The 12,216-nt window shown below is 44.2% G+C and overlaps 1 protein-coding gene across 2 annotated transcripts in view; it reads left to right on the top strand.

Moving 5' to 3' along the window:
* Positions 1 to 5,195: 5,195 nt before the first annotated feature.
* Positions 5,196 to 12,216, top strand: part of LOC126095050 (amphoterin-induced protein 1-like) — a 51,251-nt gene continuing 44,230 nt past the window's right edge. For both annotated transcript variants that reach the window (XM_049909730.1, XM_049909729.1), the window contains exon 1: positions 5,196 to 5,258. In XM_049909730.1, the coding sequence (XP_049765687.1) occupies positions 5,220 to 5,258 (39 nt within the window). In that variant the 5' untranslated portion in view covers positions 5,196 to 5,219. The remainder of the gene's footprint in view (positions 5,259 to 12,216) is intronic.

A 12,216-nucleotide genomic window follows, 5' to 3' on the forward strand; every position in this document is an offset into this window, starting at 1 on the left:
ACTGAAGAGTTTCTAGCAAACAGAACACAGCATGTCATACTGAACGGAGAGAAGTCTTCAGACGTAAAAGTGACTGCGGTTGTACCCCAGGTGAATGTTATAAGACCATTAATTTTCACATTATTTATAAATGACCTAGCAGATAATGTCGGAAGTTTCACGAAGCCTTTCTCGGATACTGCTGTTCTGTATAGGGAATTCGCAGTGTTAGAAAATTGCAGCGAAATGCAGAGGATCGTCACCTGGTGCAGGGTGCGGAAAATGGCCCCCACCGTACACAAATGTGAATTATTACTGACAAATAGAAAGTAAGCCCCTTTATCGTATGTCTACATAACTGCAGAAGCATCTACTTCCATAAGATTATGAGTATGGTTACGGAGCGATTTCAAGTGGAACCATCTTACAAAATTAACTGCGAGTAAAGAAGATGCCAGACTGAGACTCACTGGAAGAATCCTCAGGAAATGCATTCCATCAACGGAGGAGGTAGCTTACAAAGCACTCGTTCGAACGACATTTGGATAATGCTCGTCGGCATGGAAACCGTACCAGATACGACTGATAGAGGACACAGAGGAGGTCGAAAGAAGAGCAGCACTTTTTGTCACAGGTTCATCTGGTAAGTGCGAAGGCGACACGGAGATGCTCAGCCAACTTCAGTCGCAGTCGCTGTAAGAGAGGCACTCCACATCACGTTACAGTCTACTGGTAACGTTCAGAGAGTGTACATTCTTGGAAGAGTCAACCACAATACTGATTCCTCCTACGTATTCTTGCGAGAAGACCATGAAGATAAAATTAGAGAGAATCGAGCTCACACGGAGGATTATCAGCAAACGTTCTTCTTGCGAACCGCATGGAACTGGAACAGAAAAAGGGGACTGTGACACCGGTACACGAAGTACACTCGGCCACACACCGTAAGGTGTGTTGGGGACATATATATATATATATATATATGGCCGAGTGTACTTCGTGTACCGGTGTCACAGTCCCCTTTTTCTGTTCCAGTCCCATACGGTTATATATATATATATATATATATATATATATATATATATATATATATATATATACACTCCTGGAAATTGAAATAAGAACACCGTGAATTCATTGTCCCAGGAAGGGGAAACTTCATGGGGTTCCTGGGGTTAGATACATCACATGATCACACTGACAGAACCACAGGCACATAGACACAGGCAACAGAGCATGCACAATGTCGGCACTAGTACAGTGTATATCCACCTTTCGCAGCAATGCAGGCTGCTATTCTCCCATGGAGACGATCGTAGAGATGCTGGATGTAGTCCTGTGGAACGGCTTGCCATGCCATTTCCACCTGGCGCCTCAGTTGGACCAGCGTTCGTGCTGGACGTGCAGACCGCGTGAGACGACGCTTCATCCAGTCCCAAACATGCTCAATGGGGTACAGATCCGGAGATCTTGCTGGCCAGGGTAGTTGACTTACACCTTCTAGAGCACGTTGGGTGGCACGGGATACATGCGGACGTGCATTGTCCTGTTGGAACAGCAAGTTCCCTTGACGGTCTAGGAATGGTAGAACGATGGGTTCGATGACGGTTTGGATGTACTGTGCACTATTCAGTGTCCCCTCGACGATCACCAGTGGTGTACGGCCAGTGTAGGAGATCGCTCCCCACACCATGATGCCGGGTGTTGGCCCTGTGTGCCTCGGTCGTATGCAGTCCTGATTGTGGCGCTCACCTGCACGGCGCCAAACACGCATACGACCATCATTGGCACCAAGGCAGAAGCGACTCTCATCGCTGAAGACGACACGTCTCCATTCGTCCCTCCATTCACGCCTGTCGCGACACCACTGGAGGCGGGCTGCACGATGTTGGGGCGTGAGCGGAAGACGGCCTAACGGTGTGCGGGACCGTAGCCCAGCTTCATGGAGACGGTTGCGAATGGTCCTCGCCGATACCCCAGGAGCAACAGTGTCCCTAATTTGCTGGGAAGTGGCGGTGCGGTCCCCTACGGCACTGCGTAGGATCCTACGGTCTTGGCGTGCATCCGTGCGTCGCTTTGGTCCGGTCCCAGGTCGACGGGCACGTGCACCTTCCGCCGACCACTGGCGGCAACATCGATGTACTGTGGAGACCTCACGCCTCACGTGTTGAGCAATTCGGCGGTACGTCCACCCGGCCTCCCGCATGCCCACTATACGCCCTCGCTCAAAGTCCGTCAACTGCACATACGGTTCACGTCCACGCTGTCGCGGCATGCTACCAGTGTTAAAGACTGCGATGGAGCTCCGTATGCCACGGCAAACTGGCTGACACTGACGGCGGCGGTGCACAAATGCTGCGCAGCTAGCGCCATTCGACGGCCAACACCGCGGTTCCTGGTGTGTCCGCTGTGCCGTGCGTATGATCATTGCTTGTACAGCCCTCTCGCAGTGTCCGGAGCAAGTATGGTGGGTCTGACACACCGGTGTCAATGTGTTCTTTTTTCCATTTCCAGGAGTGTATATATATCCTCCTCTGTGTCCTCTATCAGTCGTATCTGGTACGGTTTCAGCGACCTCAGTAGTCATTAAACATCATAAGAGAGCTGAATGTGGCGCTCCGCGGAACACACGGAATTCGAGCGTGATCAGGTGATTAGCTGTCACTTGTGTCATACATCTGTACGCGAGATTTCCACACTCCTAAACATCCCTAGCTCCACAGTTCCCGATGTGATAGTGAAGTGGAAACGTGAAGGGACACGTACAGCACAAAAGCGTACAGGTCGACCTCGTCTGTTGACTTACAGCGACTGCCGACAGTTGAAGAGGGTCGTAATGTTTAATAGGCAGACATCTATCCAGACCATCACACAGGAATTCAAAACTGCATCAGGATCCACTGCAATTGCTATGACAGTTAGGCGGTAGATGAGAAAACTTGGATTTCATGGTCGAGCGGCTGCTCTAAGCTACACATGACGCCGGTAAATGCCAAACGACGCCTCGCTAGGTGTAAGGAGCGGAAACATTGGACGATTGAACAGTGTGAAAACGTTGTGTGGAGTGATGAATCAAGGCACACAATGTGGCGATCCGATGGCAGGGTGTGGGTATGCCAGCTGGAGTGGCCGAGCGGTTCTAGGCGCTTCAATCTGGAACCGCGCGACCGCAATCCTGCCTCGGGCATGAATGTGTGTGATGTCCTTAGGTAAGTTAGGTTTAAGTAGTTCTAAGTTCTAGGAGACTGATGACCTAAGATATTAAGTCCCATAGTGCTCAGAGCCATTTGAACCATTTGGTGTGGGCATGGCGAATGCCCGGTGAACGTCAACTGCCAGCGTGTGTAGTGCCAACAGTAAAATTCGGAGGTGGTGGTGTTATGGTGTGGTCGTGTGTTTCATGGAGAGGGCTTCCACCCCTTGTTGTTTTGTGTGGCACTACCACAGCACAGGTTTACATTGATATTTTAGGCACCTTCTTGCTTCCCACTGTTGAAGAGCAATTCTGGGATGGTGATTGCATCTTTCAACATGATCGAGCACCGATTCAAAATGCACGACCTGTGGCGGAGTGGTTACACGACAGTGATGATGATGATGTCGTGTGACGAGGGCCTCCTGTCGGGTAGACCGTTCGCCTGGTGAAAGTCTTTGGATTTGACGCCACTTCGGCGACTTGCGCGTCGATGGGGATGAAATGATGATGATTAGGACAACACAACACCCAGTCCCTGAGCGGAGAAAATCTCCGACCCAGCCGGGAATCGAACCCGGGCCCTTTGGATAGACATTCCGTGCCGGCCGCGGTGGTCTAGCGGTTGTAGGCGCTCAGTCCGGTGGCAGGTTCGAATCCTGCCTCGGGCATGGATGTGTGTGATGTCCTTAGGTTAGTTAGGTTTAAGTAGTTCTAAGTTCTAGGGGACTGATGACCACAGATGTTAAGTCCCGTAGTGCTCAGAGCCCTTTGAACCATTTTTTTGACATTCCGTCGCGCTGACCACTCAGCTACCGGGGGCGGACTGTTACACGACAGTAACATCGCTTTAATGGACTGGCCTGCAAGAGTTTTGACCTGAATGTTATAAAACACCTTTGGGATGTTTTGCAGCGCCGACTTCGTGCCAGGCTTCACTGACTGACATCGATACCTCTCCTCAGTGCAGCACTCCGTGAAGAATGGGCTGCTATTCCACAAGAAACCTTCCAGCACCTGATTGAAAGCAAGCCTGCGACAGTGGAAGCTGCGATCAAGGCTAAAGGTGGGCCAACACCTTATTGAATTCCAGCATCACCGTTGGAGGGCGCCACGAACTTGTAAGTCATTTTTCAGCCAGCTGTCCGGATACTTTTGATCACATAGTGTATATGTAGATGTGAATGTGGATTAACAGATCGGCTGCTTCCCTATTATGGCGATAAACGATTCTGCAACAAAAAAAACAAAACAGAGTTGTATCACGTTTCAAACTCTGAGACCTTGTGCGGTCTCTGTACTTTTGAAAATTATTGTTCCGAACACCGTTATAAATAGCAAAACCAAATATTCAGAAGCCAGAAGTAACATCACACTATCTCCGATGTACGCTGACTATATTTCCCTTAAATTATTCCAGGGTCTACTGAGCACGTGTTAGAGGTTACTTCTAAGAGAAAACTATCTCTAATCTGCAATTGCACGGCACCCCCACGGACTCAGGTCCACAGATGTTTGTACATTTCCAGTACAAATCGTCAAATCATTTCGTTACACAAAATTATTCTGAAACGTCGATACAAATACTGGAATCTCGCCACGTTTGTAAGTAGTAGTCTAGCAAGTTACTTTTTGAAAAGAAATTTCTTTCAGCAACGAACTTCTTTCCAAGTTGCCGTGGTAAGATTCGGTGCTAGAAAGAGCACTTAAACTGAGATACAATACGAATCGTATTTTGTGCGTTATGCATGTCTTCCTAAATACGTAAATATATCAGAAAATTAAGGCTGTCCGTTTACTATTACTTGGGACGACTTTATAATTATTTTGCAATAATCTCAATGTACAGTATATTCCCCGTAAAATGTTTTTTCGACGGTTGAAATAGGTTTTTCCTGTTCGTTTCTTTGAAGCACCTTAGTGTCGGAGAAACAGACATTATCAACGCTATTGCTGAGATAACTTTCGTGTTATCTTTTTACTCGATAAGGCACCCTATAAGTGAAGGGATTTTGCGAGGCTACGTGATTAGTACGGAACCTCTCGTATGCACATGTATTTTGGTAGCCCCTCAGCTACGGAAATGGTAAGTTCCTACAAGATTGTTTTTTACCCTTATAGAGTAGCCAGTCATATGTGGACGTTATCTAACTGTCGTATGAGCTTTCATAAAACAATAAACGTGGTGCTCAATGAATTGCAACCACTGAAGAAGAAGAAGAAATATCTCGACTTCTGTGCTTAGAGGCCTTCTGTCGGTCATACTTTCTCTCGATCTCTAACATCACGACGATAGTTGAGTTCTTCAGTCTGGAACCGCGCTACAGCTACGGTCGCAGGTTCGAATTCTGCTTCGGGCATGGATGTGCGTAATGTCCTTAGCTTAATTCTAAGTCCAGGGGAATGATGACCTCAGATGTTAAGTCATATAGTGCTTAGAGCCATTTTTGATAGCTGAGTTGAGGATTTGGTTAATTAAAGAGCAGATCAGATAGCTGACGTCAGTCGTATCCCAGGATTAACTTTAAAAGCTGCCCGGTCTGCTGGCAGTCCGCTAAAGTCAGTAGTTACATGTGTCTTCGGCTGCTGAACTGAAAATGTAGCACCTGATGCTGAGCCAATGTGGAGCAACCGTTATACGTTGAAACTGCTCGACAGATCTTGACTGGAGTGTTCATATTTCTAGCTCCTTCAGTATTCTACACTTGTTTTTTTGTTATTGGGTACTCCATCCACCAATTATTGTGAAACCTGAAATCCGGTATTTTCCACATCTATATCGTACTTTGCAAACCACATAACGGTGCGTGGCGGAGGTTACTTCTGGTACCACTAACTAACACCCCTTCCTGTTATACTTGCAAATAGTGCGTGGGAAGAATGATTATCGGTAAGCGTCTGTATCAGCTCTAATTTCTCGAATTTTCTCGTCCTGATCACTTCGCAAGGCGTCTGTGGGAGGAAATAATGTGTTACCCGATTCTTCCCGGAAAGGGTTCTCTCGAAATTTCAATAGTAAACATCTCCGTAAAGCACAAATCCTCTATTGTAATATCCGACACTTGAGCTAGTTAAGCATCTCTTTAACGCTGTCTCCCTGACTAGGCGATCCCGTGACCAAACGAGCCACTCTTCCTTGGGTATTCCCCCTCTCTCTTCTATCAGTCCTACCTGGTAATGGTCCCATACTGATGAAGAGTACTCAAGAAACTATGGAACAACACGCTGTAAGCCGCTTCCTTCGTGGACGATTTACTTTTTCTTAAGGTTCTTCCTACGAATCTTAGTCTGGTGTTTGCTTTTCCCATTATTTGTTTTATGTGCTCATCCCATTTAAGGTCGCTCTAGATAGTTACTCCCAGATATTTTACGGTAGACACTGTTTCCGATAGTTTGTCATCAATACTGTAGTTGTACAGTAGTGGCTTTCTTTTCCTATGCATGTGAGACATGTTATATTTATTCACGTTCAGGGTCAACTACTAGACTGCACCATTCATCAATTCTCTGCAGGTCATTCTACAAATCGATACCGTTTTCTGCCGTTGCTACTTTCCTATAGACTACTGCCTTATCTGCGAACAGTCTTAAGGAGCTTACGACGCTTTGTACTAGATCATTTATATACATTATAAACACCAATGATTCCACAATACTTGCTTGGGGTACTCCAAAAATTACCTTCGCATCTATCGATTTTGTTCCGTTAAGTGCGAATTGTTAAGTTCCGTCCGCAAGAGAGTCCTGAAACCAGTCGTTAATATGGCGTGATACTCGATAAGCTCGTTTTTTTTTCACTAAACGGCAGTACGGGACGGTGTCAAATGCCTTCCTGAAATGAAGGAACACGGTATCAACCGGAGCGCCATTGTCTTCAGCGCTGTGGATCTCACGGAGGAAAAGAGCGAACTGCGTTTCCCAACATCTCTGTTTGCGGAATCCATGTTGATTTTTATAGAGGAGATTTTCGTTCTCCAAGAACCTCATAGATCTGGGAAAGCCGTAGAAGCAACGAAAAAAATCAAAATTTCTGAACTTTCTGCAAGTAGCCCGGTGTAGTTTCCGCATAAAGTACCGAAAGATACATATCTCTTCTCTGTGAAGACTAGCAGCTAACGGAAACAGCCTTCAGACCCGGTACTATATACAGAGGAGTGGAGCTGGTGTTCCTCACACACGAAAGCAAATACCTCCTTCCATTATGGCCAATGGTGGCGGACGTCATCTCTATCTACCCCTGTTTCTTCCCGGTGCCACGTGACCATGAGCTACGAGCTCGTCGTCGATTCACGCGGGAAAAAGTGACTGACTGCCGATCGCAGCACATTCTGGATGGAAAGGGAGATGTGCTGGGCACTGCACCCAGCATAAATGTTCACTATGAAGTCGTTTACCGTCTGGAAAATACAATTGCATCACATTTGTCATGTGCAGAAGCTTGCGCGTTGTTATCCTGTTCTAGATCGTGCTCAATTACGACAGATTTTTGGGCCTCTGGCTTTTTGTATGTACTGCCAAAGCTATCCATCGCAACTACCAACGAGCGACGAGACATGAGTCCATCTACATTTCTAATGACCCGTATTGAATTACACCTGGGCTAAACTGCAGGTACACGTTTGAAGTTCTCATAAGAACAATTTTATCGAACTCGCTTTGTTTCATTAGGTACACATATAGAACTTCAGCTCAGCGTCTACCTCCAGCTAGAAGCGTTCACTGCAGAAAGATTAATATCGCTGTGCAGTACGACGGAAAGTCACGTAGCACCAAAGTGTCATTGCTCAACCTTTTCAAAACACATCGAGAGAAAATTTTACACCATACAGCAATAGTTCTATATTTATCGTATTTTGTAGAAATGTTCATCACACAGCAAGTATGAAATGATTCAACTTTTATTCCATTCCGAACTCATGTCAACCTCCATACGTAATTAGTTACATGTTCCATAGATCATTTGGACGATTCTTCTTTCGAAATGTCGTGGAAAGAGTCAGTTTACAAGGTATGTATACATGGCTAACGTTAACATTAATGAACACATTATTTTACAGTCCCACATACAGAAAGGAATCTTTTTATAGGCTGTTAGTTTTTATATAGAAATTCGTTCGTAGAATAGAAGGCGTAGACCAGGAAAAAGAATTTGTGGGTTACATTTAAAACTAGTATATATAAATTCGTTCGTAGAATAGAGGGCGTAGACCAGGAAAGAGGATTTGTAGCTTACATTTAAAACTAGCTTTCCTACCTGTCAGACATTTTGTGTTCCTGGTGAAACGATAAAAAAGTTTTGTTGCTGTATATTGAACTTCTTTCTGGGCCAATGGTCAATAGAGGTTATGTTTTTCCTCTAGTGTTGTGCTGGGTTACTTATGACGAATTTCATTAGCGAATATATTTATTGCGACGATGCAGTTAAAATATATAACTCTAGGAAGAGGTATCTGCATTAATGCCGCGGGTGAACACTACATATTGCCGGCCGGGGTTGCCGAGTGGTTCTAGGCGCTATAGTCTGGAACCGCTCAACCGCTACGGTCATAGGTTCGAATCCTGCCTCGTTCATGGATGTGTGTGATGTCCTTATGTCAGTTAGGTTTAAATAGTTCTAAGTTCTAGGGACTGATGACCTCAGTAGTTAAGTCCCATAGTGCTCAGAGCTATTTGAACACTACATATTATTCTTACTGCTCGCTTTTGTGCAATTTGTACCTTCTTTCTAAGTGGTGACTTATCCCAGAAAATTATTCAGTAATACATTATTGGGCGGAAATATGCAAAATATGCCATAACGGTAATTCGTCTGTTTCCAAGACCAGCGCCAAGTGGGGTAGCCGCGCGGTCTAGGACACTTTGCCACGGTTCGCGTGGCTCGCCCAGTTCGAATCCTCCCACGGGCATGGGTGCGTGTGTTGTCCTTGGAGTAAGTTAGTTTAAGTTATATTAAGTAGTGTGCAAGCCTAGGGACCGATGACCTCAGCAGTTTGGTTCCATAGGAGCGTACCACAGAATTCGAAGACTAGCAATTATACGAAGAGCAAAAGCAACAGAACTTAATTGTCTGACGATTTCAGTAATATGCTTCTCTTAGTTCAAATTTCACCAATAAGTACACCCAAAAATTTGGACCATTCTACTGCATTTACTGTTCATGGGCTACATCAATACTGTTGGTATAATTTTTTGTTGTACAGAACTGTGTATAGTGCGTTTTCTTTTTCAAAATTAAGGCGGTGTTCATTTTCAGGGAACCAATTAATAATATTTTGAAAAACATCATTAACAATGTCTTCTGTGACTTTCTCTCTAGTGGGGTTTATTATAATGCTAGAATCGTTTGCAAAATATTTCAGGTAAGTGCGAGGTGTGGCCCCCGAGACCACCAATACACTGATGTATATTAAAAAATGACGATCATTCCACTTGGGACCTGTGGAATGGTACATTAGCTTATTTGTTTTAGTTGTAAATATTTGTCATGTATTGTTGTTTTTCTGACATGTTCCACATCCTGGAGGACCTCCTCACTACGGATCAGTTGGAATGAAAGTAAATCTAATCTAATCTAATCTAAAAAATTCGTTGTGGCGTAGAAGGAAATGGACTCAGAATGTCAGTTTGAGGAATTTTTTGTCATGGTTGATTAGAGGCTGATAAGGAAGTACACGTCTACCCATCGCATCCCAGAAATGTTCTGTAGGTGATAAATAAGGGAAACGGACAGGTCAGTAAAAGATGCATACATTTCTTAAGGCGTACGTGGTGTGAACTGCAATGTCGGGTCTTGCAATGTCCTGCTAAAATATGCCATTTTGTACCCTATTCACGGAGGGTGCGACAAAACGGTACACCTTTCTTGCTACACACTGGAGATCACTCAACCACGCTTCAGCAATTTCTATATCAATACTGCTGTTGTTTTCAGTAGCTTCTCACTCCATGATTCCAGGAGTTGAGGAAGTACCGGTCTCGAGAGTCATTGTTTCAAGTGACCTTTGCCCATGACGTCTACCGATAAGACACCACTCAATGTCACAGTTGATTCTGGCTCTACACCACCCATGTTTCTTTTGTCTATGCTATGGTCCCGATGGTAAAACACGCCTGCCAACTAGAAATCTCAAATCAGCTGCCAGTAATCTGCCACCAATGGTGCGTGGTGACATTCCGCCTGTAACCTTCGCCCGGATTTCAGCCATTGACATCTGTCAATTCGTCAGCGCCAGCCAAACAACCTTAAGATTTTCCTGCTGTGTTCTTTCCCATGAGTACTCTTTTGGCCACACAGTTACACACACGCCAACTGTCTGTGTGATACGTCGACCTGAAGCTCCCACGTGCCGCATAACAATAATTCGACATTTCCCGAAGTCCAAAAGATGGCAATAAGCTGCACTTGCACGTGGTCTGGAAATGCTGTATTGCGATCTCCACCTGAGAAGATCAAATAGGTTAGACTCACCCTAGTAGATAGAGAAAGGAAAATTTCTCAAAAACGGTAACACGAAAGTAGCGGTTTTAAGCGAAATAACGCAAAATCGGTGGTTTTTACGGGATTTCGTGAAATTTGTAATTTTGTCATATAAAATAGTTTACTAATATTCGTAACTTATAGTTACTGAGTATTAAACTGCATTTCCGCTTCTACGAGTAATTTTCTTAAGGCTGAGGTTCATGTATAATTTCAAACTGATGTTCATTTCCCGCGTAACGAACTTTGATGTGACGATGAAAATAGCATCGGAAGTAGCAAAAACAACACGGAATGTAGCAGAAAACACAGAATCTGACGAAAAAAAACATCAAATTTGACAAACGACACTGAATTGGGCAAAAAAGCTAACAACGAATTTGGCAAAAAATAACACCGGATCTGGTAAAAAGTAACACCGAATTTTGCCCTAAATAAAAACCATTCTTTTCTGTCTCCACGAACGCGTACCACGTACTCACCCCGTTCTCCGGCTATAGGAAGGGCTTTTAATCTATACTGAAAATAAAATCGCATAAGAATGAAAGTTTAGTTTAGGCATGGAAATACTGAATCATGAGTTTGGTAACGTTCGGTCAAGGTATTCATGGAGTAACACTTCCCATTCCCGTCACTGCAAGTACTTTATAATAGGGGTACATGCTATAGGACTGCTACGGCGCCGCCTATTAGTGAAAAATTTAACAGCAAATGTTTTATCAGGAATAGAATTCCTTATCTGCATATTTAAGGAAGCCGCGTTGTACTATACAGAAATATAATCTTCCAGGGACTTTCTCCCTATCACTAATTAACGCTATATTTTTTAAATGAAATAATCATTGGGTCTTTAAAGGTCCGTACACAGATACTCGTCGTTATAACGTTGCTTTGGTGTCGCTGGCACACTTTTCTGTGGCTTCGATAAACCACTCTGTGCCAATGCTTGCTGGGAGAATCCCGGAATAAATGATTCGCTCCTTGTGACATAAAGCTGGTGGGACATTAACCACAACTAAAGAAAAATCTTCTCTGAATACCACACGCAAAACGTATGAAGACAGATTGACAAATTTAGTTTGCATTAATTTATACATGGTACCGATGGTTTAAGTCCGTGCTGTGGACTGGGTTACTTGAAGAAGTGCAACAACAAATAAATCACCGGAAAAAAAATTCTACGGAATTGCGTTGATGAGCTTTGGGAAGCGTAATTATCTTGCCATGTTTTCTTGAAACTGATCCGATGCCCATTTCTTTGTTGGTCTTAAGTGATGTGTGTCACGCGCTCTATAAAAAAAAACTGATAAAAACGAATGTCGAGCAGTGATAAAACATTTTTATCTTATAAAGCCAACTGCGGTCAAAGTACAATATACGTTCCAGCAAGTACTTGCAGTGAAGATCGAGTATTACAGAAAATAACATAAAATAAAATAAAAACTCTGTCGTACGATAGTTGCACGTTTAAAATGTAAGAGACTCCAGATTATTTTTTCCGAAGGCATTGTCCATAGATCTTACGTGATCATGGTAAACAACCGACATATCAGAATTTCATGAGACT

The sequence above is a fragment of the Schistocerca cancellata genome, chromosome 8 (genome assembly GCF_023864275.1).
Source record: "Schistocerca cancellata isolate TAMUIC-IGC-003103 chromosome 8, iqSchCanc2.1, whole genome shotgun sequence".
NCBI lineage: Eukaryota > Metazoa > Arthropoda > Insecta > Orthoptera > Acrididae > Schistocerca > Schistocerca cancellata.